The 25,499-nt window shown below is 39.7% G+C and overlaps 5 protein-coding genes across 5 annotated transcripts; all 5 read left to right on the top strand.

Moving 5' to 3' along the window:
• The first annotated feature begins 1,507 nt into the window (after positions 1–1,507).
• Positions 1,508–3,292, top strand: LOC106453103 (dnaJ homolog subfamily B member 1). The gene is made up of 2 exons (XM_013895340.3): positions 1,508–2,171; positions 2,724–3,292. The coding sequence occupies exons 1-2, from the start codon at positions 1,648–1,650 to the stop codon at positions 3,160–3,162; spliced, it is 963 nt and encodes a 320-aa protein (XP_013750794.1). The 5' UTR covers positions 1,508–1,647; the 3' UTR covers positions 3,163–3,292.
• Positions 3,293–3,981: 689 nt separating this feature from the next.
• Positions 3,982–8,891, top strand: LOC106454352 (ankyrin repeat-containing protein At5g02620-like). The gene is made up of 3 exons (XM_048766319.1): positions 3,982–5,984; positions 6,069–6,508; positions 6,959–8,891. The coding sequence occupies exons 1-3, from the start codon at positions 5,552–5,554 to the stop codon at positions 7,862–7,864; spliced, it is 1,779 nt and encodes a 592-aa protein (XP_048622276.1). The 5' UTR covers positions 3,982–5,551; the 3' UTR covers positions 7,865–8,891.
• Positions 8,892–13,771: 4,880 nt separating this feature from the next.
• LOC106345660 (ankyrin repeat-containing protein NPR4-like) lies at positions 13,772–18,106 on the top strand. Its single transcript, XM_022707607.2, has 2 exons — positions 13,772–16,730; positions 16,936–18,106. The coding sequence occupies exons 1-2, from the start codon at positions 16,608–16,610 to the stop codon at positions 17,848–17,850; spliced, it is 1,038 nt and encodes a 345-aa protein (XP_022563328.1). The 5' UTR covers positions 13,772–16,607; the 3' UTR covers positions 17,851–18,106.
• Positions 18,107–18,691: 585 nt separating this feature from the next.
• LOC106453104 (zinc finger CCCH domain-containing protein 5-like) lies at positions 18,692–22,566 on the top strand. The gene is made up of 9 exons (XM_013895341.3): positions 18,692–19,109; positions 19,186–19,344; positions 19,417–19,548; positions 19,637–19,795; positions 20,573–20,665; positions 20,756–20,872; positions 21,058–21,132; positions 21,218–21,435; positions 21,536–22,566. Exons 1-9 carry the CDS (start codon positions 18,735–18,737, stop codon positions 22,428–22,430), a joined length of 2,223 nt encoding a protein of 740 aa, XP_013750795.3. The 5' UTR covers positions 18,692–18,734; the 3' UTR covers positions 22,431–22,566.
• Positions 21,967–25,005, top strand: LOC106453105 (NADPH-dependent pterin aldehyde reductase). Its single transcript, XM_013895343.3, has 5 exons — positions 21,967–22,845; positions 23,131–23,200; positions 23,766–23,959; positions 24,393–24,565; positions 24,734–25,005. Exons 1-5 carry the CDS (start codon positions 22,624–22,626, stop codon positions 24,801–24,803), a joined length of 729 nt encoding a protein of 242 aa, XP_013750797.3. The 5' UTR covers positions 21,967–22,623; the 3' UTR covers positions 24,804–25,005.
• The last annotated feature ends 494 nt before the right edge of the window (positions 25,006–25,499 follow it).

Below are 25,499 nucleotides of genomic sequence, written 5' to 3'. Positions count from 1 at the left end.
TTTTATTACAATATAAGGTTTCACATTTGTGACCCATCTGACATAGTTTTCGCCGGTTACTTTTAGAGCCGGGAACTGGAGTTTCTCGATGTTTGCCATTTGTATTTCTAAAACACAAAATAGTAATTTTATTAGAACTTCATAATTTAAAAACCGTTTACATTAACCATACAAGCAATTACAAGGAGAAGCAATGTAAATAAAAGTAAACCGATATTCATCTTAAATTCACCCGGAGTAAATTCTCCAACGAATAAACCATAAATTGAAACACAAATAAAAATGACACATAAAAAAAAAAGTGCGCGAATCATCTTTCTTGAAATGAAAAATCAAAGGAGAGCGATTTGAAATTTTTGAGAGAAGATGAAATGTTTTGGACGATGAAATGGAGTGAAAATGAGTTGTATTTGTAGATGAAAATTACTTTTCATGACCGTTGGAGAAAGGGGAAATTTTTGAAAAAATTTCTTTGTGACCGTTGGGGTTAAATCGAGTGCACCAAAAATTAGTCCGAAATTATCGTATTAAACGGTCAATCAAATCTATAAAATTTCATAAAAGTGGAAAATTATGACAATGAAATATTTATGTTATATGACAACAAATCATGCGACGGCTCAGCCGATCAATGTAGAATAATAAATAAATTATACGGCGGCTCGGCCGACCAATTAATAATAAACAGAATATAAGGCGGCTCAGCCGACCAATAAATAATAAACAGGATATAAGGCGGCACGACCGACCAATAAATAAATTAAATTACTAGTAAATAATATAGGCGGTATTCCGGCTATTATAACATGATATAAATAATAGTATAGGCGGTATACCGACCATTATAACAGGGTATAAATGATACAAAAAATTTTACCGAATCGCAGAATGATCGTGCTGATAACGTGTTATGAAATAACTTATAATTTAAAGTATCGAGAAATTTAAATAAGAATAGAATTTAATACCCGTAGGAAGCAAATAACACTAATATAAGGGAGATAGTTTATTATAAGGAAGTAGAAGAAGATGTAATGGTGTACAAAAAAGTGAGATGAGTGATGATATTTATAGTGAACAACAATGCATAAAATATCAAAGATGATGCTTGATTTGGTAAATGAGTGGGTGATCATAGTGCTTGATGAGTAGATGATCATAGTGCTTGATAAGTAGATGATCATAGTGTTTGAGTTGGTAAAGGGGTGGAGGATCATTTCAAATTTTATCTTATAACAAATAACACTTAATTAGTATAAAACAAATTAGTAACAATTGTCTCTGGTTTAACTATTTATACTAAACCATGAATGTTTGCTTCTATGTTTAGTTGTCTGAATATTTAACTTTCCTTTTGATCCCTCAAGAGTAATATTCTCTCTAATTAAAAACAGAAAGTAGCTGATCATCTTCTTACCGTATCGATAAATCACCAGCAAAGTTAAAGATAAGCCGACTGTAAAAACCGCCACGTGGCTCCATTAAAAAGACAATATTTTCTCATTCTCACCTCCGTCACATGTTCTTCTTCTAACCTTACACGCACTCCATTCTTTGGTTTGTTCTTCTCAAACTCGCTCAACCTACACACGATCTCGATTTGATCTGTCTGTTTGACTTTTTTTTTTCTCTTTCAGATTACGATCAATGGGTGTTGATTACTACAATGTCCTAAAGGTGAGGCGAGACGCTAACGACGATGATCTCAAGAAGTCTTACCGAAGACTCGCCATGAAGTACCACCCCGACAAGAACCCCACGAGCAAGAAAGAAGCCGAAGCCAAGTTCAAGCAGATCTCCGAAGCTTACGACGTCCTCAGCGATCCTCGCAGACGTCAGATCTACGATCAGCACGGCGAAGAAGGGCTGAAGTCTTCAGATTTGCCTTCTGCAGCGGAGACGGCGTCGGCGTCGGCGGCAGCGAAGCAGAGGAGTTACTCGTCGCGTCGTGACGACTCCGAGTTTCGGTATTATCCGCGTGACGCGGAAGATATATTCGGGGAGTTCTTCGGAACGTCGCCGGCGAAGACGTCGCCGGCGAACAAGAAGGCGGCGCCGGCGAATAGGAAGGCGGCGGATATAGAGAGCGCATTGCCTTGCACGTTGGAGGAGCTCTACAAAGGTGGGAAGAAGAAGATGCGAATCTCTCGCCTTGTTCCTGATGAGTTTGGGTTAGTTTTACTCTGTGATTGATCTTGTGGTGGATAGTGTTCTAAAAATCGGTTTAGGTCTAAAGGAAATTCAAAAATTGGTTTAGGCCTCCGTTTAATCAATAATCTCTTATAAAGCGTTTGATTTTATGGAGGAAGTGATCTAAAATTCGGTTTAGACGGCAAATTAGGTCTAAACGAAATTCAAATATCGGTTTAGGCGTCTGTTTAATCAATAATCTCTTATAGAGCTTTTCATGTTGTGATGGAAGTGTTCTAAAATTCGGTTTAGAGGGCAAATTAAGTCTAAACGAAATTCAAATATCGGTTTAGGCGTCCAGGAGTTCGTTTAATCAATAATCTCTTATAAAGCGTTTGATCTTGTGGTGGAAGTGTTCTAAAAATCGGTTTAGACCGCAAACTAGGTCTCAACAATTCCAAAAATTGGTTTAGACGTTGGTTAAATCAATAATTTCTTATAAAGCTTTATGTTACCGATTAACAATTTCTTGAACATTGTGGAACAGTATGAGCTTTAGTTATTGTCCTTTCTGATGATGTCTTTTATTACAGGAAGCCAAAGACAGTGCAAGAGATCTTGAAGATAGATATAAAACCGGGTTGGAAGAAAGGAACAAAGATCACATTCCCTGAGAAAGGCAACCAAGAACCTGGTGTCACTCCAGCTGATCTCACCTTCGTTGTGGACGAGAAGCCTCATCCGGTTTACACAAGAGACGGTCACGATCTGATTTTTGAGAAGAAAGTCTCTTTGATAGATGCTTTAACCGGAGTCACCGTTAGCTTAACGACTCTTGACGGGAGGAATTTGACTATACCGGTTTTGGATATTGTTAAACCGGGTCAGGAGATTGTGATCCCAAACGAAGGGATGCCTACTAAAGAGCCTTTGAAAAGAGGAGACTTAAGAGTCAGGTTTGAGATCTTGTTCCCTTCGAGGCTTACTTCGGAGCAGAAGAGTGACCTTAAGAGAGTTCTTGGTGGAAGTTGATGAACTGAATGTTTTAGTAAGCTCTTGATCATGTTTAACAACGGGTTCAGTGTACATATATTTGATCATGTCTTTTTCTTTTTTAACTTTTGTGTTATGAGAGAAATTCTGAATAAATGAGGTTGTTCCATTGTGACTGTGAGTATCAGACATTTAATAATGGCTGTCACGGATAGAACAGATCGTTTTTAAGTAGAACTTGGGCTATTTGACTCTGTGTGTTAATGTTAATAGAGAAAGATAAGTATATTAACTAGGGGTGGGCGTTTGGGTTCGGATCGGGTATTTCGGATTTTTGGATATTTCAGTATAGAGGTATAGAATTCGTTCGGGTATTTCTGTACTTCGGGTCGGGTCCGGGTATTTTTAGTTCGGGTTCGGTTATTTTGGATCGGGTTCGGATATTTAGATTTTGAAAAAAAAATTAAATTTTTCATTTTCATATTTCTTTTATTTAAAAATATAACTTTCACTTAACTATTCTTTTTTATTTTTAATAAATTGAATGGTTAATAGATTTGGACATAACACTTTGAAACTAAAAAAAACATTAATTTGGTTATTGTTTTTAAACTTTGGATGTAACTTTTTGTTAATTCTTGAAATAAAAAGTTTGATATGCATTTTAAGTGAGTAGCAAATCATTTTCTTCGTAATTTTATGTATATCATATGAACTTAAAGTATGTGTAGTATCAATATAAATATTTTATATAGAATGAGACATGAAAACTAGAAATATATGGTTAATTATACATATGTTCGGTTATCTTCGGATATCCATTCGGATTCAGATATTACCCGTTCGAGTTCGGATATCCAATCTCTCCTAATTCAATATCCGTTCGGATATTTTGATACTTCGGTTCGGATTTCGGTTCGGATTTATCGGATCGGATTCGGGTGCGGCTTCGGATATCGGGTAAAGTGCCCACCCCTAATATTAACTGAGTTTAACAGTGAAGTTATGTCTGTGTGTGTGTGTTTGCTTTACCTATTGTTCAGCTCATGAGACTACTGCAAACTATAATAATGAACTTAGAGAAGCAAGAGATGCGCAGAAGTGAACTTTATCCACATTTACTGACACAAAATGATCTGACGTTGACAGAGTATACACAGTAACTCTTGCCTGAAACGATTTGTTCTCACACTTCTCAAGCCTTAACAGAGCACACTATAGTTTTCTTTGTTACTTATGAGAAAAATCTGAATTAAATGAGGCTGTGAGTATCCGAGATCTAGTAATGGCTGCCACACGCACAGGAAGGTTCGTTTTGAAGTACAACTTGAGCTATTTGACTCTGTGTGTTAATGGTGAAAGAGGAACAGAGAGATAGTTATTGGTCTCAAAAGCAAAGATAGCTAGAAGCTGGATTGATATGTATCCCGGTTTCTTCATTTGCAAGACAAAAACTATTCTCGACTTTTAAAATAATAATTATAAATTATTCCAATAATTATGTTAAAGTATTGTTTATTGATATCAATAACTGGCCTTCTAGGCCGAAGAGAATACTATCATCGGCATGTCATGTCTTATATTTGCTGTAGTGGTATGTCACTAATGCGAGGTTGTATTTTCTTGCTTAAAATAGTAGTGCTCTTGGGTGACCTTGCACACACATAGTACTTGTATGTTGAGGCCAAAGAATGTGCGTTAGATAACTTTTGACTAATTATGTACAAGTTCCAAGTGTGTATGTGTAGCATCTCAACCTGTTCATCTGGCTTATCACTGCCGTGGAAGTGTTACCAGAATCAAAAGTGTTAAGACTAATAAGCTTTGTGTATAGTTACGTTTACATATACGTAGAATTGATTTCATAATTTAAAAAAACTGAAGGTATATGGTGCATGTTTTTGTTCAACCTTTGTTCCCATATAAATATCAGTGGTTTTATCCACTAGTCTTAAGATTTAGTCCTACCACGTCTCAGTAAGTAGTACGTTACGTGTTAATTTAAAATTTACGAAGATGAGTTCATAAAAAAATGTTGCTAGCAGAATAAATATATTTTCTTGTGGAAAACCCAAGGAAATAAAGATGAACCAGTCCATGGGCCATGGCGCCTAGACGCCTTTGCTCAACCAAAAAAAAAGAGAGCCAGTCCTTGGCGCCTATAAACGCGGTTTTGTTTGTAATTTTGTCGCTGTTGCCAAAGTCTTCGACATCTACATCACAGTTAAATGTCAACTCGCTTCACTTTTTTTTTCTCTCTTGTAAAAAATGTTCTCTCTTATATGATCTACGCGCTACATTTATTTTCTTGGGGTGAAATAAAATATTAAATATCTACGCGCTAAATAACAATATATATACTAACCCTCGCAGGGTAATCATTTTATTACATTCTAACTTTTGCTCTAGCTAGTTTTCTTGAGGAAAGATGCAGCCTATCTTCCATGCGATCCTTCAAAACGAACTTCCAGCTTTTCTGAGTTTGGTGGAGGAGAGAGACTCGTGGCTAGAGGAGAGAAACGATGAGCAACACAGCAACACGGTGTTGCACATGGCTGCGAAGCATGGACGTGGAGAATTCGTATCAAAGATCATCGAGCTCCGACCTTCCCTCATATGTTCCCGTAACGCATACGGGAACACACCTTTGCATCTCGCTGCTCTCCTTGGAGACGTAAACATAATCATGACGATGTTAGAGTTTGGACCGGAAGCCTGTTCGGCCCGCAACAACAACAACCAAACACCCCTCCACTTAGCTTGCCGCAGCAATTCCGTGGAGTCTGCCACACTTTTTGCGGAAAAGATACAATCAGTCGGCCTCCACGAACTCAATTTCGCCATATTAAGTGGAATGGCTGGTAAGTGTCTCTACTGTACTAGCTTGCGTAATCAATTGTATAAACTCACCAGACTTACTATTGTGTTGGATCAATGATGATCAGGTATTGCAGGGACTATACTGGAGAGATTCCCAGACCTAGCTAGGGAGGAAGCTTGGCCTGTCCAAGGCGGCTCGCTATCATCCCTGCTGCACCATGCGTGTGACAGAGGAGACCTTGAACTGACAAGAATATTGTTAGGGGTCGATGAAAGACTAGATGAAGCTCTTGACACCAACGGTTTATCACCTCTGCACCTGGCGGTCCTCCGAGGCTCGGTTGTAATCCTGGAGGAGTTCTTGAACACGGCTCCGTTGTCTTTCTACTCTCTCACGCCATCAAAAGAGTCAGTCTTTCATCTGGCTGCAAGAAACAATAACATGGATGCCTTCGTTTTCATGGCGGAGAGTGTGGGCATTAACAGCCAGATTCTTTTGCAGCAAACAGATGAAGATGGCAACACTGTCTTACATGTTGCTGCCTCCGTGGCTTGTGGTGCTCCGGTGAGCAGTTTGCTTTTTGTCTGATTTTTATTTAACAAAATTTGACTTAGTTGTACAGTAGGTATCCCACAATATTGAATACAAAGTGGTACATAAAAAATATGTACGGATTTATTGATTTTGAATTAGAAGTTCATTGACATCTGAAAATTTCATTCTTCAAAATCAAATGGAGTTTGGACTATAAGGAGATATTTAATCTAATTTAATCCTTTAATCTTACTATATATGATATGCAATCCAACAAGATTATTAAATTATATATGGGATTCTTGGCTTCCAGAAAACGAAAAAAACAAAAGAAATATATGATAAAGTTTTGCTTTGGGGTTTATTATTAGAGTAATTGCACTCCATATAATTATAATAATAATTATTAGTATTATGGTAATACAGGGTTTATTAATTTTTGTGGCGTTTTTCTCACATATTCAAACTGAACAATTGCAGTTTGTGCATTACATTCGTAAGCGTACTGATAAACGCTGCAAGAACAACATCGGGTTTGCAGCTTATCAACTGATTCCTCAAGAAGCCGTAAACTTTGAGTTGTTATCACGCTGGCTGAGGTTTGATACCGAGACTCCAGAAGAACTGAATAGTGAAGAGTACGATGGTCACTCTAGACCAATCCAACAACAATCTCTAGGACGAGTTAAATCTTTAGCTATCTGCGGAAGCTCCGATGCGGACAAGGTAATACGGCTGCTTACGCTAATCGGAATAAACACAACAACGATAGCAGAGAGAAAGAGAAAAAGTAAACAAAGTGAAGTGGAAAAAGGTCGTGAGAGCTTGGAATATGAGATGCATATAGAAGCATTACAAAATGCAAGAAATACTATTGCGATAGTGGCAGTCCTGATTGCTTCAGTTACTTATGCTGGTGGGATAAATCCTCCGGGAGGCGTCTACCAAGACGGGCCATGGAAAGGCAAATCCACTGTGGGTAAGACGACTGCGTTTAAAGTCTTTGCGATATGCAACAACATCGCACTGTTCACGTCCTTAGCCATCGTTATTCTTCTCGTTAGCGTCATACCTTACAAGAGGAAACCCTTGAAGAGGTTACTTGTGGCCACGCACAGGATGATGTGGGTTTCTATTGGGTTCATGGCAGCATCTTATATTGCGGCATCTTGGGTGACCATACCACATTACCACGGAACACGATGGTTGTTTCCGGGCATTATTGCCGTTGGTGGTGGAGCTTTAATTGTACTCTTTTCCTATCTCCTAGTTGAGATCATCGGTCATTGGTTTAAGAAGCTGAATCGTGTGGGAGATATACCTTCCTTTGCAAGGACTTGTTCAGATATGGCCGTCTCAGGAAAATCAGGCTATTTCATCTATTGAAATATGTTTGAAAATTTTATTTAACCACGGTGTTGTTTCATAATAGATCTTCGATTCTTCTCTCCCTTTTTTTCTGTCAAACTATATATGCTGCTGTTAAATAAAATTTGGTCGATAGCAAAATTGTTTCTAAAAGTAACCATGTATTTAATGAAAAAAAATAATACACTCGTGTTATACAACTTAGAACTATAAACATTTTTAAATAATCATGTAAAAGTCAAAAAATAGCTCGAAAGAATGTCAATAAGTTAATCGGGTTTTCAGTCATATCCACGGAACCTAATGAGTCTATTTATATTCGGATTGAGGGAATGTGCATTTCACTTAGACCATGATTAAACCGGGGTTCTTAGAGAGTGAGGTTCTTAACGGAAATTAAGAAACTGTTTCTTAACTTCCGCTAAGAACCTCATCCTAAGAACTCCGGGTTAATCGTGTTTTTAGACACGATATTGCTCAAAGTAATCTTTCCAATTGAACGTAATTATTGGTTAAGTGCAAACCCTATAAATCTAGTAAGCTGTAACAGGATAAGTTAGTTGAGCATTTATCAATGGAAGAAAATGCTTGCCCCCTTTCTTCTCCATCTCTCCTCAGCCCTGCAGAAATCTAGTAAGCTGTAACAGGATAAGTCAGTCATTTGCACCCCCTGCGTCAAAGACTATTTCGCATTATTTTAGCTATTCGCGTGGATGAATGAAAAAAAAAACACAGGACCTATTGGCATGTGACCAGCCTCGAGTTCTATGCCCGTTTGTTTTTAAAATGCAAAACGCATTTTAAGCACATGGCTATTGTCAAAGTCTTGGGGAGACAAAGTCAAGAAAAATGAAAATTTAACATGCACTAAATACTCACAACTACGTAACCACTATTAAGTCATAAATGATGCATATATGAATACTGAAAAATAAAGACTCGGAAGCCATATTAAATGTCAACTCTCATGGTCTACGCTAAGCGCAATATAAACAAAGACGTTGTAGTAAACCACTTGGATCTCCCCTCTCAGTGTAAGAGTTTTCTTGGTGTAGCTTTCTTGAGAAAAATATGCAGCCGATCTTCCATGCAATCCTTCAAAATGACCTTCCAACTTTTCTGAGTTTGGTAGAAGAGAGAAATTCGTCTCTGGAGGAGAGAACCGATAAAGAACACTTGAACGACACGGTTTTGCACATGGCTGCGAAGCTTGGTCACGGAGAACTCGCCTCCATGATTATTGATCGCCGACCTTCCCTAGTCTGTTCCCTCAACGCAGAGGGAAACACACCGTTGCATCTTGCTGCTCTCCTTGGATACATCGACATAGTAGTGCAGATGTTAGAGACTGGATTAGAAGCTTGTACCGCACGAAACAACAACAATGACACACCTCTCCACTTAGCTTGCCGCAGCATTTCCATGGAGGCTGCCAAACTCATTGCTGAAAAGACAAACTCAGTTGATCACGGTGAACTCAATTTCGCCATATCAACTGGATCCACTTGTAAGACACTAACTTAATCTTGTATAAGTCATTTATTGAGAGATCGAATTTTTTTTAGAAAGGTGAGAAGAATACCAAGGTATTGGTGGTCTGGTAGTGTAAAGGGCTGGCTCTCTAGTAGGAACTAGGAAGAGCTATTTTTTTAAAAAAATATGAATTTCTAAATGCTGAGTTGAGATCTATGGGAGATTATGGGTCTAATTTCCAGAACTTCCATAATAATAAAAAAGGGTAGAGGAGAATAGCTTATATTAAAAATGTAAAGTTTAGAGTTTTCATAAATATTAAAAAAACATACTAAATTTTGATTATAAGTGAATTATTTTTAACTGGGTAATACTACTCCTCTTTCACTAATTGGTCAACTGCTTCTCTGTTGTTTACGGATAAGATTCAAATTGTTTCTTCATTTGGAAATAACTCTGGTCCAAACCGAGCTCTGGTCAGAAACACAACGGGTTCTTTCCCCCCCGACTCGGGTCGGAGGGACCGCCGCCGTGACGAGCTCGCCGGAGTTTTACTGCTAGTTGACTGGGGTTCCGGTCGGCTTCAACTTAGTGTGAAGCAAACTAGTTTCGGGTTTGAAACCTTTCTCCAAGCTTTCTGCAAAAGGTTTCAAGCTACATTTTTTCATCACTCTGCCACTATACCGTTTTACAGCATAAGAGGTAATATATTCTCTGCTATGGAAAGAAGACTTTCTGCTACTGAAAAAGGGGAGTACGAACCACCCCGAAAAGCTAGGGTGAGAATCCAAGCTCCAGACAGCGTACCCCTTCTTCAACAGCATTCTCTCACACTGATTGGTCGCGTGATCAACAACTCAACTCAAAAAGTTTGGAATCTGATTCCTTTCTTCACAGAACACTGGCGAACTAATACACCACCTATTGGAGCAGATTTGGGACAATGGGTTTTTAAGTTCCAATTTGCATCAGAGGAAGACTTCCAGACGGTATTAGAAAACCGCTCTTACCATTACAATCGATGGATGATTATACTCCAACGGTGGGAAGCCACACTTTCCCCAAATTTCCCTTCACTTATACCATTTTTGATCAAAGTCCAAGGCATCCCAGTTCATCTATGGATAGAAGATACCCTGAGGGCTATAGGAGAAGACTTTGGACTGGTGGAGAGTGTCGATATTACAAACCTGGCAGCCCGAATGAGGGTACATGTTAATGGGAGGCTTCCCTTGATTACATCTTCAGTACTGGAGTACTCAAGTGGCGAGGAAGTCACTGTGAACCTCGTTTATGAAAGACTAGAGAGACACTGTTCCATGTGTTTTCGACTTGACCATGAACTACGAGAGTGTCTGGAAGCGAAAGCACAAAAGAAAGCTCAAGGCACACAACAAACTACTTCCTTCCGGACAGAGGGTGGAGAAAACACTAGTAAGCAACAGGAAGCACAACAACCTGAGCAAGGAACCCTTTTTCGATTTACATCTACAGACAACGGCTCAGAGCAGCCAAGGTACAAGGAAACCAGAATCTCTATGGAACGACGTTTCGAGAGGCGAAAAGAAAGAGATACACCCTACAAACCAAGAGAGTGGCATAGGGGGGAAGATAGAAGAGGGCAGGGAAGGGAGAACAAGGATCGATCATACGATCTAGAGGCTCAGAGATACAGAAGGGAACGACAGATGTCGTATCGACGGAACTATGAGGAGGGCACTAACACAAATAAAGCCAGAGAGGCTGCTCAAAGACCCCAAGCTGTTTACAGAGAAATTAGGAAGACTAGAGAGGTATCAAGAAGAGATGCACCTGTCCGAACAAGGACTACTCCTACTCAATCAAAAGGGGTTCCTTTTGAGAGTAGCCAGCCATCGATACCAAAAGAGGCACTAGAAACAGCAATGGAAGAAATCAGAGAGGTCTTGACACAATACTCCAACATAGCTGACCCATCTGAGAGTGCTGCTAGGAAAGAAAGATTCCGACAAGCTGAAGAACAAGGACAAATCAAAGAAACTGCAGAAGCTATGGTGCGTGCAGAACTTGACGCTCAAACACAAGATGTTCAAGGCCAGGAAGTACCGGAAAATCGAGTCCCTGCAACCCACAGGATCTCCCTTCCTCCTGTGACAGAAACACATCTAGAACGGATCCCAACATCACGTAGACTATCGATTGCTCCTCCTCCGGTGTCGGAGAAAGGAAGACTACCTATAGCTGCTAGACTGGGTACAACAAAATTGTTTAAACCAACAGAAACGGGAGGGGACTCTGAAGCCACAACAAATAGAAAACCAGGAAGACCACTTGGGAAAAGGAAAGTGTTAGCAAGTCCGATGACTGGAGCAGGAGCAAACCCAAGGAGAAGGAAAACACAACAAGCCAACGCTCCCAAGTGTAAGAAGAAGCTCATACCGGATACAACAATTTTGGAAAAAATTCCTAAAGCTAGACACAGTCGAGCAACAAATAAACCTTCTGAACCAAGCGATTCAGAAGACCGAGCAATGGATGACCATCCCCTAAGGAATCTTCTACCCCAGAGGAAGAAGACGGTGGATTTTCAAAATCCACCAAATCAAGTTCCTTAGCGATACTGAGCTGGAACTGTCAGGGGTTGGAGAATCCCCAGACAGTTCGCAGATTAAGGGAGATAAAGAAGCGCAATGATCCCGATGTTATCTTCCTTATGGAAACAAAAAATTCCTCAGAGATGATCCTCCAACGACTAGAGCAGCTTAACTATGATCATCACTACCTAGTTCCACCGACGGGACACGGCGCCGGAGGACTAGCTCTCTTTTGGAAACAAAATGTTGTACTCGATATTATCTCGGCTGATGCAAACTGTATTGAAACGAGTATTAGATTTGAAGGAAGGAAATTTTTCTCATCTTTTTCTCATCTTTTGTCTATGGAAATACAGACAGACCTCTCCGTAAAGAAAAATGGACCCAACTTCTAGCTAGCGCAAATGCACGAGATGCAGCTTGGTTCTTAACAGGAGACCTGAATGACATCCTGAATTCAGATGAAAAGTTTGGGGGTCCAGACAGACCGGAAGGATCTTTTAGCGACCTGAGAACTTTCTTCTCAGAAGGAGACTTATTTGATTTGAGACATTCGGGGGATCCGCTGTCTTGGTGAGGTCAACACGGAATACACTTAGTTAGATGTCGCTTGGATAGAGCAGTCGCCAACACCCTTTGGGCGGAGACATTTCCAACTGCTAGGTGTCAAATATTTGGCATTTGAAGCTTCAGACCACAAGCCGTTACTATCTTTCTTTGAACCTGAGCAGAAGAGACGACGAGGTCTCTTTAGTTATGATCGAAGATTAAAGGATAGCGAGGAAGTTAAAGCTCTGATAGCTGAGACGTGGAAAAACGCTTCAGGACTGACCATTAAAGATAGGATCGTTAGAGTTCGAAGAGCCATAATGGACTGGAGCAAAGAACAAGGCATAAACAACAAGATGGCTATTGAGAAGAAAAGAGAAGAACTCAATACTGCTCTCAGTAGTCCTGCCAATGACGTCAACCTGATTAACAGGATAACAGCAGAACTAACAACGGCTTACACAGCGGAAGAGGCATATTGGCGACAAAGGAGCTGACTCCTTTGGTTAAGCTTGGGAGATCAAAACACCGGCTACTTCCATGCCTCAGCAAGGAAAAGACGTATAGCAAACTCCTTCTCTGTGATAGAGAATGAAGCTGGGGAGATGGTGTATAAAGAAGGCGACATAGCTAAGGTGATAGTCAGCTATTTTAACAGCTTGTTCACATCAACTGAGGGAGAGAGAATTGACACAGTGAACTTTGCACTTAAACCTATCATCTCAGAAGAAACAAACCAAAAACTCATCGCGATACCCTCGGCACTAGAAATCCAAGAAGCACTCTTTTCTATCCATGCGGATAAGGCACCCGGCCCGGACGGATTCTCGGCAAGTTTCTATCACTCAAACTGGGTGGAAATTGGCGACGAAATAGTCCAGGAAGTAAGAGAGTTCTTCACTTCGGGCGTGTTACCAGCGGGCATAAATGACACTCACATTCGACTCATCCCGAAGATAGCGAGCCCACAACGAGTATCAGACTACAGACCGATTGCCTTGTGCAACGTGTACTACAAGATCATATCTAAGATACTCACTAGAAGATTACAGCCGGTACTTGATTTGGTAATCTCTCCCAACCAATCAGCGTTTGTACCCGGACGAGCTATCTCGAATAATGTACTCATAACACATGAGGTGCTCCATACTTTAAAGGCTTCTAAGGCGGAAAAAGATGTGCCATGGCGGTTAAAACCGACATGAGCAAGGCCTATGACAGGCTCGAATGGGAGTTTATTGAGGCGGTTCTTCTTAGAATGGGGTTCCATTCGAAACTCGTCAATTGGATAGTACAATGTGTCTCTTCTGTTACTTACTCTTTCCTCATTAACGGCTCGCCTAGAGGAAGAGTCCGACCGAGTAGGGGGATCCGGCAAGGAGACCCACTCTCACCTTACCTATTCATTTTGTGTAGTGAGGTGCTCTCGGGATTGTGTAACAGAGCACAAGAGGATGGTTCTTTAAACGGGATCCGAGTTGCTCGAGGTAGCCATTTCATAAACCATCTATTGTTTGCGGATGACACTATGTTCTTCCTCCAATCCGATAAGACAAGCAGAGAAGCGTTAAAAGGAATTTTAAAACGCTACGAAGCAGCGTCCGGACAGCTGATCAACGCTGAGAAATCGGCAATTACGTTTTCCAGCATGACTCTAAGCTCTCTTAGACATGCAGTAAAGAATGACCTACAGATTCAAAAAGAGGGGAGAACCGGGAAATATTTGGGCTTGCCCGAACACTTCGGGAGGAGGAAAAAAGACTTATTCGCTGGAATAGTTGATAGGATAAAACAGAAGGCAAGTGGCTGGTCGAACCGCTTTCTTTCCTCAGTTGGAAAGCTTGTAATGCTGAAAAGCGTCCTCTCTCCCATCCCTTCACATTCCATGACCTGCTTCAAGTTACCTAAGTTGCTCACAAAAAGGATTCAATCTGCAGTAACAAGGTTTTTATGGGATGATAGAACGGGAAAGAAAAAGATGGCATGGGTAGCTTGGGATAAGCTGGCTCAACCGAAAGGAAAGGGGGGTTTAGGGCTAAGAGACTTTGAAAGCTTTAATGATACCTTCTAAGGGAAACTCAGCTGGAGAATTTTAAACAACCCTCAAGGCCTCCTCAGTTGTGTCTTACTTGGAAAATATTACGTGGAGAGAAAGTTTCTTGATTGCCCAAATAAATCGTCGGAATCTCATGGATGGAAAAGCATTCTAATCGGGCGGGACCTAATAAAGAGTAAATCAGGATGGCTGGTGGGAAATGGCGCACAAATAGACCTCTGGACTGACCCCTGGCTTAATATAAGCCAACAGAAAAGACTTATGGGGCCACCATCGGAGAGATCGATGAACCTCAAAGTCTCATGCCTGATCAACCGAGACGGCAACGACTGGGACCTGGACAAGATCAGAGAAATATGTCCATTTGCTGAGAGACAAATTCTGAAGATAAAAATCAGTAGACCAGGGGCTCTTGATAAACTCTGCTGGATGGGAACAAAGGATGTAGAATTCTCAACGAAATCAGGCTATCATGCCGCCTTTGCGGATTCAAATGATGCGGGAAGATTCGAACAGGCGGGTAACTGGAACCAAGAAGTTTGGAACTTGCGCACTGCACCTAAGATTAAGATGCTAATCTGGAAAGCACTGAGAGGAGCTCTACCTATGGGTACAAGACTGGAGGAGCGACATATCACAGCAGACCCAAAATGTAAGCGCTGTGGACACCCATAATGTATCACTCATCTATTTTTTCAATGTGAGTTTATAAAGACTGTCTGGCAAACAGTCCCGTTTGTAGAGGAACTGGATAGTAGAGGAATGATAGAATTGAGGGAACTCTGAAATTATGTGAAGACCAAGCCATGCCTACCATCGACTGGAATTACAAATGGACACCTAGCACCATGGATTATGTGGGAGATATGGATTGCTAGGAACAAACTGGTGTTCTCTAATTTAAGAGGTGAAACAAGGGAGTCCCTGGCCAGAGCTATTCGTATGGCACAGAAGTGGCAAGATGGCCAAATTAAAGAGATACAAGCTCGCCACACAGTTCAACCCAAAGCAATCATAGATACTGGAACGACCCTTCGAACGGATGCTGCATGGAATGAGGAAAGCTCTCGAGCAGGGCTCAGATGGATCTTAGCGCAAAAAAAAGCTACTTCTAGCTTGGCTATGAATGCAGAAAACGTACCTTCACCACTGATGGCAGAAGGATTGGCGGGAAGCTTTGCAGAAGAGTATGGAGCTGAGAATCAAGGCGCTAAACGTGGAATCGAACTCTAAAAACCTCATTGCCAGCATCACCAACAACAGCTCAGTCCCCGAGCTTTATGGAATTGTGGCGGATATCCTGTCGATCTCTTATTTTTTTTATTATGTCTCCTTTAAATGGATCCCTAGAGAGGCAAACTATTCAGCTGATCTTGTTGCAAAACAGATGTTTGTATTAAATGAGGCTTTAATGACCTCCACCTAACAATAAATGAATGAATGAAGTTTGTGTTTCAAAAAAAAAGTGAATTATTTTTATGATTAACTATTTTTTTTACAATTGTTATTCAATCAAAATTAATTAACACAATTAGTTTCTTTTTATTTCAAAATTTACAATTTATTATTATTATCTAATAAAAAATACATTAAAATGTAAAAAAATAGTTTTTTTTTTCTTTCTAAAACATAGACCATTTTGAAAGAAAAAGAGTATTAGATAATTAGAAAATTAAGTGTATATATCTCTATACAAGTCTATGCATATTGTAATTTATTATTTCCTTAGTTCCTTACTCTCATTAATTTAGTATCATTTCATTTAGCCCACTTTTGTGATGGGATATTGTCAGGTGTTGTAAAGATTATACTTGAGAGATTCCCAGACCTAGCTAGGGAGGAAGCTTGGCCTGTCCAAGGCGGCTCGCTATCATCGCTATTGCATCATGCGTGTGATAGAGGAGACCTTGAACTGACAAGAATATTGTTAGGGCTCGATCAAAGACTAGAGGAAGCTCTTAACACCAACGGTTTATCACCTCTGCACCTGGCGGTCCTCAGAGGCTCGGTTGTAATCCTGGAGGAGTTCATAAACAAGGCTCCATTATCTTTCTTGTCTCACACGCCATCAAAAGAGACAGTCTTTCATCTTGCTGCACGAAATAAAAACATGGATGCCTTTGTTTTCATGGCAGAGCGTTTGGGCAGTAACAGCCAGTTTCTTTTGCAGAAAACAGATGAAAATGGCAACACTGTCTTACATACTGCTGCTTCCGTGGCTTGTGGTGCTCCGGTGAGTAGTTTTCTTTGTCCCTATCCTTTACACAAACCCAAAGCACTTCTAGGTTAGGAATCATCCCACATTAACTTTAAGCATTAACATAATAGCACACTTAGAGAAAATGAGTATATGGTTCAGTTTTGCTTAGGTGATTCTTGTTTCTATTTCTTTGTTTGGTTCTCTGTCTTCTTACATATTCTTACTAAATACATTGCAGCTTATTCGTTACATCATTGCTATGAAGATAGTAGATATCAGCAACAAAAACAAGATGGGTTTTGCAGCTTATCACCTTCTCCCCCATGATGCTCAAGACTTTGAGTTGTTATCAAGTTGGCTGAGGTTTGACACCGAGACTTCAGACGAGCTGGATTCTGATGTAGTTGAAATATACTTAGACGCCTCTAGTCCAGTGAAACCATTACGGTCACGCTTTGAATCTTCAGATACCCGCAAAAACTCTCATGAGGACGAGGTAATAAAGTTGCTGAATCTAATCGGACTAAACACATCAGAGATGGTAGAGAGAAAGACACGCAAGGCACATGGAGTGAAAAAAGGTAGTGAAAACTTGGAATATGACATGTACATAGAAGCGTTACAAAACGCAAGAAACACGATTACTATAGTAGCAGTATTGATCGCTTCAGTTGCTTATGCCGGTGGGATAAACCCTCCAGGCGGCGTCTACCAAGACGGGCCATGGAGAGGCAAATCCATAGTGGGGAAAACGACAGCGTTTAAAGTCTTTGCGATATGCAACAACATAGCACTGTTCACGTCCTTGGCCATTGTTATTCTTCTCGTTAGCATCATACCTTACAAAAGGAAACCCTTGAAGAAGTTACTGGTGGCCACACATAGAATGATGTGGGTTTCTATTGGGTTCATGGCCACTGCTTATGTTGCAGCGTCCTGGGTGACTATACCACATTACCATGGAACACGATGGTTGTTTCCAGCTATTGTCGCAGTTGCTGGTGGAGCGTTGGCTGTGCTGTTTTCATATCTTGGTGTTGAAGCCATTGGTCATTGGTTTAAGAAGAAGGCTCGGGTAGGAGTTATACCTTCCTTTGCAAGGACCAATTCAGATTTGGCCATATCTGGAAAATCTGGTTATTTTGCTTATTGAGAATGTTGGTTAATTCTTTCTTTATTTCAGACATTTGTGATTCATGTTTTGTTCTTAAGATCAGTGAGTAACTTTCTCGTTTAAACATTCTCCTATTGTTCAGCTGATGAGGTCACTCCATGAGATTCAAAGTAACATGTAACTAAACCAGTGATGTTTTAAATTATTTATAAAGTATATTAATAAATATTATTGATATATTTAATTGTAGCTTAAAGTTAATAAACTTTTTGGTAAAATTTTAAATAAATTTAATATTTTTTAGGGCAAATCTCCAAAATAGCACCTTTCTAAGTTTATATCATAAAAATAGCACTCAAAAACTAAAATGACCAAAATAGCACATTTCTAAGTTTATCCTTTGAAAATTTTAATTTTTTTTATTTTTCAAAAGTTGAAATCTTATCCCCAAAACCTCATTTCTCAACTCTAAACCCTAAACCCTAAACCATAAACCCTAAACCCTAAAATCTAAACCCTAAACCCTAAAATCTAAACCCTAAACCCTAAACCCTAAATCCTAAACCCCACCCTTTAACTCTAAACACTAAGTTTGTGACTTTTGATAAAACATTAAGTGCTATTTTTGTGATTTTTGATTTTGAGTGCTAGTTTGGAAATATTTAGCGTTATTTTTGTCTTTTTCTCTATTTTTTATCTATATATATATATCTAACGTTTCTTTTAAAATTATTAGCTGTAAATTTATAAATACATTTAAAACACCAACTAAGGTTTTCCGGTTTGGTATGGTTTAATCCAATCGTATATCGAGTTCGGTTCGTTTGGTATTCTTTTATTCGATTTCGGTTTAAGCAAACCGATTCAAGAGCGTTCCTTCTTCTTCTTCAACCTCCGAGCGAGAGGTTAACGCGATCGGAATAATGGAGCCGCGGAACGAAAAGGAAGAAGGAGAGCGACTCGAAGAAGCGATGGGAGGGTTTGAAGAGAGTAAAGAGAAATCGGCGGAGATGAGCCGTAAGGAGAAACGAAAAGCGATGAAGAAGATGAAGAGGAAGCAGGTGAGGAAGGAGATAGCGTCGAAAGAGAGAGAGGAGGCGGAAGCCAAGTTAAACGATCCGGCGGAGCAGGAGAAGCTGAAGGCGATTGAGGAAGAGGAGGAGCGGAAGAGAGAGAAGGAGCTGAGAGAGTTCGAGGATAGTGAGAGAGCTTGGAGAGAGGCTATGGAGATTCAGAGGAAGAAAGAGGAAGTAGAAGAGAAGCGTTGGAAGGAGTTAGAGGAGTTGAGAAAGCTTGAGGTAGTACTTTGTTTGTTGTCAATGTCTAGCTCTTATTGTATCTGTTGAATTGGATTTGAATCTGTGACATTTGTAGGCTAGTGGGGATGATGAATGTGGTGAGGATGATGATGGTGAATATGAATATATTGAAGAAGGGCCTCCAGAGATTATATTCCAGGGTAATGAGATCATTCTGAGGAAGAACAAAGTGAAGGTTCCAAAGAGATCTGTAGCTCAGGTGGAAGGAAATGAGGTATTTGATTATTATCTAGATGAACTTACCATCCTAAGTATTTTTCTCTAATGTAGAGTTTTTGTTTTGAAGATTGCTGACAGGCCTACATCGAACCCTCTACCTCCGGGAACAGAAGCTTTTCCAAAGAATCATAATGTTAGCTCTGCTCAGCAGATTCTGGATAGTGTTGCACAGGAAGTACCCAACTTCGGAACTGAGCAGGTGATTGTTGTATCCCTCTTTATGTATTTTTCTTATGTTCCTTCTAGTAAATACGCTTAGTTTTTTTTTTTTGTTTGTCGATGCTCAGGATAAAGCTCATTGTCCTTTCCATTTAAAGACTGGAGCTTGTCGGTTTGGCCCGCGTTGCAGCAGGGTTCATTTCTACCCGGATAAATCGTGCACTATACTTATGAAGAACATGTATAACGGTCCTGGCATTGCTTGGGAGCAGGATGAGGGGCTTGAGGTCTGTAACCGCTGTCATCTCGTGATGCTTGTATCCTGATAATACTTAGAATTAGTTCTTCTCTACTACTCTTGGCTTTTCGTTTTCTGAATTAAAATTACCATAGTCTCTCTGCCTTTTTTTTTTGCTGTTTGCTCTTGATTTGCGGATTTCTGCTGTTTGTTTCTTTATTGTTGTTACCATCTTCTTTAACTTCCATCAGACATTGATGGATTCCCTTCAGTGGTGGTGCATGCTTATAACCTGGGCCGGGTTGGAGTTGCAGTTCACTTTGTATCCTACTTGACTGATAGATTTTGCTCACAATTTTTTGCCTTGGATTAGTGCCTCTTTTTTTTTGCCTTCGTAGCAATACTATAGTAAACTTACTATAATTTTGTGTCTTATATGTTTGTAGTTATTGAATTCTAAAATGTTATGTAGTCTCCCAATTGTTTTTCAGTGTTTCATTTCTCTTGCTTTGAGTGGCTTCTCATTTCATCGTGGTAATGAGTGATGTGGGCTAAATGATTCATCCACTGCTCAATACCTCGTAAATGCTTGGTTTTCCTGACTTAAGAATATAACAGTGTTATTCATGCGGTATGGCTGCTTTGGGATATAGTGTCTGAAAAGGAACTAGTGCAGTTATAATTTCGTAAGGCTGTAGGTATCCTGATTTGTTTAACTGATATATGAAAGCTACTGAATCTCACATGTATATCTCGCCTGCTTTTGTTGCCTTAAGTTACTTTTGTAGTTTACTCTCTCCCTCTTTTTGTCCCGTCTTCCTTGCAGTATACAGATGAGGAAGCTGAACAATGTTACGAAGAATTTTATGAAGATGTTCATACGGAGTTTCTGAAGTATGGAGAACTTATTAATTTCAAGGTTGGTAGATGTTGGTAGATATGTATTGTCTTATGACCTTCTCTCCTAGCCTTTCTTTTCTCAAGAGGAAAATTTATATGTCCATTTCAGGTATGTAGAAATGGCTCATTCCACTTGAAGGGAAATGTGTATGTACACTACAGATCATTGGAATCTGCTATGCTTGCCTACCAATCCATCAATGGTCGATATTTTGCTGGTAAACAGGTAAACTATTTTCCTTGGAAACTGTAACCCAATTGTATGGCGTTTTGTCAGAGGTCTCATTTGTTCATATCGTCATAGTGTTTTGTTTACTCTGTTCTGAAACAAATAAAAGTATTATATTGCTTTATGTTTGTTTTCAGCTTGCTAACATTCTTGTCCATGATAACTGCACGTTCCTTATTTAGGTGAACTGCGAATTTGTAAACATCTCAAGATGGAAAGTCGCCATATGCGGGGAGTTCATGAAGTCGAGGCTTAAAGTATGACTCTTCATCTGGTCCATGCACTGATATTCCATTTTCTGGCTTTTTGTTACTAGTTCTTGATTTCTATCTATTTGTACAGACTTGCTCTCGTGGATCTGCTTGCAACTTCATCCATTGTTTCCGAAACCCTGGTGGAGACTATGAATGGGCTGACTTTGACAAACCACCTCCAAGATTCTGGATTCGCAAAATGGCCGCTTTATTTGGTTATTCAGATGAAGACTTGAAGCACATGGAGCGTGAATATTCAGGGTCGTTGAGTGAGTTTAGATCAGACCAACCATCAGATTCACAGAGGTAGGCTTAATCTATATTGGAGATCTTTAACTTGCTCAGTGTTATTTCTGCTTAATATGGTTATGGAGCGTCATGCTCATACGTTTTGTTTCCATGTCAGGCAAGCTTCAAGAAGATCTAGATCGAGGGACCATGATCATGTGAACGTTGGATCTAAACCTTCTTATAGGAGCCGTAAGAATCATGGTGATACTCGGGACAGCTCTCGTGGACACAAACTTAGTAGGCATGAAGAGAACTGTCATGGAAGTCCTAGCAGTAATAGAGACGGTAGTTTAGAGAGGGAGATTTATAAAGAGCCACGGCATGCTAAAGAGACATCGCGTCATGAAAGCAAATGGTCTGAACACTCTCCTACACATCGGGGGATGAGGAAAAGAATCCACGAGAGGTATTCCGATGATGATTCAGGAGATGACGACGGCAGGGGAGAGACGGATCACAAACGGAAAAGCTCAAGGCGTTATGGCAGAAGAGGCTCAAATTCAGAAGTTCAAGAACGGCTGGACGATGAAGAGGACACGAGGTGCCATTGGTCTAGTTCTGACAGGAGGTCAAGGAAAGAAGATCACAGGGAAGGATCATTAGGTGATCAGGAGGAGAGTCATGCAGTTGGTGAAAAGTCGAAGAGGGAAAGAAGCAGCTCAAGACATTCGCACGAGGGAGACTCGAGTGGAAGTAGACATCGTCGGCATAAAAGATCAGACCTTAGAGACAAGGACGGAAATGAGAGGAAAAGAAGTGTGGAGACCAGTCCACGAGATAAAGATAGGGACAAGAGCAAGCAGAGACGTAGATACAAGACCGGTGATCCTGATTATGATCGAAGCAGGAATGGAAAGAGAGAGAATGTAAGTGGTTCATCAAGTGATGAGAAGAGAGAAGAAAGACACAAAGAGGGATCTGGTAGTAGCCATAGGAAACGAAGAAGGTCATCACACGAGCAGACTCCAAAGGAACCAGAGGAGATTATTGAGCGTTGGAGACCAATATGATCGATCATCTTTCATCATCTCTTTATTTTATCTCCTTTGTATTTCATCACATGTTTGAGTTTTTTTTTTAGGCGAGAATTAAATTAAGTTTTACGTTAAAAATAAATAATTTTAAAGATAAACAAATGGTTTTTTAGTGACGTCATAAAAAGAAGAAGGAGAAGTTTGATCGGTATCCATCTACCTCTGCACGATGACGATAGCGACGCCTTTCAGCGGGGCTGCGAACTCGGTTACGTCGGCGAAAACCGTGCTGATAACGGGGGTGAGCAAAGGTCTGGGAAGAGCCTTATCTCTCGAGATGGCGAAGAGAGGCCACACTGTGATTGGATGCGCCCGCACTCAGGAGAAGTTCACCGCTCTTCAATCGGAGCTCTCCTCCCCGGAGAATCATCTCCTCCTCACCGCCGATGTGGTAATTTCCGCTCTTCGTAATTCTCAGTGCTTGAATACTTTTAACGGAAACGCATACATTTTCTGGAATAATGAATTGAGATTTGTTCATGATTGCTGATATGTGAATGTGTATATTCACAAAGATGTGTTCATACGATAAAACACTTGGGGATTAATTAAGTGAACCGATTGTTTTCGTGATGATATTTTTTTTAGTCAGCAACGGTTTGATATTGATGAAATCATGTGGTCTACTGAGATTTAACCTTTTAGTATGATCTTTGTGGACTATGTATGTTTGCAGAAATCAGATAGCAGTGTCAAAGAGATGGCGCACACAATCATGGAGAAGAAGGGTGTCCCGGATATCATAGGTATATGTTTTGAACCTTCTTTTTGACTCTTTTGTGTCTTCAGTCTTCAACCTTTACCTGAAGGCAACAGTTTCAAAGTTGATCTTTAATGGTAACTATCATTTGTTTTTGAGAAATCACTAGACTGTCCCTAATGTTTTTGGTAGCCTCTCCTTAGTAATCCTTTAGGTTAGTTTTTTCTTAGGTAACGTTAATCAGCTTGCCTAAAAAGAAAATGAGAACATCATGCATGGTCATCATATCGTGAAAACTATAGTTAGATGACGTTTGCTCTTGAGTTCATCTAGTGCTCCTTTCTTACTTTCCTATTGTTATAACCCTCCTGGTCTGAAATTTTGGTTTCCCCTTGAGTTGCTTAGTATTCTAAAGCAGTGCGTTAACCTATCTGCTGTCGGATCCTTTGTTGACATTCAAAAGTCAATTTTTTTTTTTCTCAAGGGTGATGTCTGTGAAAATTTTAGTTTTGATGGTTACATGATCGTCTTCACCTGCACGTTCTATAAGTATTGGGTTGGCATCATTTTTCACTGTGTAGTTTTTGATGTTAGTAAATTGCACGTTTCAGTTAACAATGCCGGTACTATCAATAAGAACAGCAAGATTTGGGAAGTCTCTGCAGAAGATTTTGACAGTGTCATGGATACAAACGTCAAAGGAGTAGTGAATGTACTGCGCCATTTCATCCCTTTGATGCTCCCACGGAAGCAAGGGATTATTGTTAACATGTCTTCTGGATGGGGAAGATCTGGTGCTGCCCTGGTGAGTTTCATTCATCACTATAGTTTGTTTGTTCGAATACTTACAGAAACGTAGTAACAAAGACAGTAAAACATAGTAGGAATTTTTTTTGAATTAATCTAAAATAATCTTGAGCTAGACTTTGTTCGGATGTAGAAATGATGTTGGATACCTCTCTAATAAGCTTAAGTGAAGCCGGAACCTTGTCACTGATGTTGGAGTAAACAGTCCTAAGTTATCATACATGGAAATGAGGAAACACAGTGAATTGATAACATAGAGCAAATTACTTGGTTGGTCCCCTTTGTCATAATCTATTACAAGATCATTGTAGATAACTTTGTTCTGATAGTCTCCTTCTGTACTCTGCATTTCTGCACCTATATGATTTTGGGCGTACCATCAAACCTGATCCTAATGAGGTTAACTTTTGAAAACATAACTGAATATGTAGGTTGCACCTTACTGTGCATCCAAATGGGCCATCGAGGGTTTAAGCCGATCAGTGGCAAAGGAGGTAGCTGAAGGAATGGCAGTGGTTGCATTAAATCCAGGAGTGATCAACACAGAAATGCTCACTTCCTGCTTTGGCAACACAGCTTCCTTGTATCAAGCTCCTGATGCTTGGTAAGCAACCCCAAACCTCCTCAGAACATTGACATATTTTTTTAAACAAATGTATTCGCTTGAAATTAGTTTCTCATAACATGCGATGTATGGTCTCTCATGTGTTTCTTTTTAATGGATTGATTGCCTGGAACCCTAAAATTTTGATGTGGTATGGAAATGTTACAGGGCTGTGAAGGCTGCAACGATGATTCTGAACCTTACAGCGGGTGATAATGGCGGATCTCTTACGGTCTAACAACTAAACTACACTTTGCTTTTTGACTTCAGTAATATGGATAAGGAGCTTCTTCAGCAGTCCTTTGATTTGAGGCTTTAATTCATTTTTGTAACCAGAAATTTTAGCATAGTCACTACGTTCTAAGTTCAACTAAGCTGTATTTTTTTGTAACGTTTTCACTGAAGTCAATTTTAGATAAATAAAAAGTTAGGAGGATGAATTAAGACCGTAGGACAATTAACATCTAACCGATCCAAACCCGAACCCTTCACCTTCGTCCGTTGATTCGAGTTGTTATAAAAAGTTATAGTCAGTCTTTAACATTAACATTAAAGTATTGTTATAAGTAGGTAGAGAAATGAGTCAAATGACCTACAATCTTAATACTTTTGAGTCAAACTTGAAACTAAAATTATTTACTTAAATTAAATACTGTTTACGGTATTTATTGGTCAAAATTATATTATAGACACTTCTTGAAGTAAATATTTGTATTGTTTAGATATAGTGAAAATTTAAATAAACTTATTTCGAAATTTTTACCTTTCGATATAAAATAATTTAATTGTAGTTTTGCATATAGGCAGGCATATAGCCAAAGTTCTAGTCTGTGGTACAAAAGCAAAAACAAGATTGCCACTCTTTCACTGGTTGATGATATGCTACAAAGGATTATGATTGCACATAATACAGCATATGTAAAAAAAATTGTAA

The sequence above is a fragment of the Brassica napus genome, chromosome C8 (genome assembly GCF_020379485.1).
Source record: "Brassica napus cultivar Da-Ae chromosome C8, Da-Ae, whole genome shotgun sequence".
NCBI classification, from domain to species: Eukaryota; Viridiplantae; Streptophyta; class Magnoliopsida; order Brassicales; family Brassicaceae; genus Brassica; species Brassica napus.
This window is presented reverse-complemented; position numbering and strand designations above follow the sequence as displayed.

What these genes read in the sequence shown, in the direction of transcription:
- LOC106453103 (XM_013895340.3), top strand. Translation starts at nt 1,648, where the DNA reads ATGGGTGTTGATTACTACAATGTCCTAAAGGTGAGGCGAGACGCTAAC. An exon ending in CTTGTTCCTGATGAGTTTGG is followed by an intron (nt 2,172 to 2,723) that starts GTTAGTTTTACT and finishes CTTTTATTACAG; the next exon opens with GAAGCCAAAGACAGTGCAAG.
- LOC106454352 (XM_048766319.1), top strand. Translation starts at nt 5,552, where the DNA reads ATGCAGCCTATCTTCCATGCGATCCTTCAAAACGAACTTCCAGCTTTT. An exon ending in CATATTAAGTGGAATGGCTG is followed by an intron (nt 5,985 to 6,068) that starts GTAAGTGTCTCT and finishes AATGATGATCAG; the next exon opens with GTATTGCAGGGACTATACTG. An exon ending in CCGTGGCTTGTGGTGCTCCG is followed by an intron (nt 6,509 to 6,958) that starts GTGAGCAGTTTG and finishes GAACAATTGCAG; the next exon opens with TTTGTGCATTACATTCGTAA.
- LOC106345660 (XM_022707607.2), top strand. Translation starts at nt 16,608, where the DNA reads ATGGATGCCTTTGTTTTCATGGCAGAGCGTTTGGGCAGTAACAGCCAG. An exon ending in CCGTGGCTTGTGGTGCTCCG is followed by an intron (nt 16,731 to 16,935) that starts GTGAGTAGTTTT and finishes AATACATTGCAG; the next exon opens with CTTATTCGTTACATCATTGC.
- LOC106453104 (XM_013895341.3), top strand. Translation starts at nt 18,735, where the DNA reads ATGGAGCCGCGGAACGAAAAGGAAGAAGGAGAGCGACTCGAAGAAGCG. An exon ending in TCATGAAGTCGAGGCTTAAA is followed by an intron (nt 21,133 to 21,217) that starts GTATGACTCTTC and finishes CTATTTGTACAG; the next exon opens with ACTTGCTCTCGTGGATCTGC. An exon ending in CAACCATCAGATTCACAGAG is followed by an intron (nt 21,436 to 21,535) that starts GTAGGCTTAATC and finishes TTTCCATGTCAG; the next exon opens with GCAAGCTTCAAGAAGATCTA.
- LOC106453105 (XM_013895343.3), top strand. Translation starts at nt 22,624, where the DNA reads ATGACGATAGCGACGCCTTTCAGCGGGGCTGCGAACTCGGTTACGTCG. An exon ending in TCCTCCTCACCGCCGATGTG is followed by an intron (nt 22,846 to 23,130) that starts GTAATTTCCGCT and finishes GTATGTTTGCAG; the next exon opens with AAATCAGATAGCAGTGTCAA. An exon ending in GAAGATCTGGTGCTGCCCTG is followed by an intron (nt 23,960 to 24,392) that starts GTGAGTTTCATT and finishes CTGAATATGTAG; the next exon opens with GTTGCACCTTACTGTGCATC.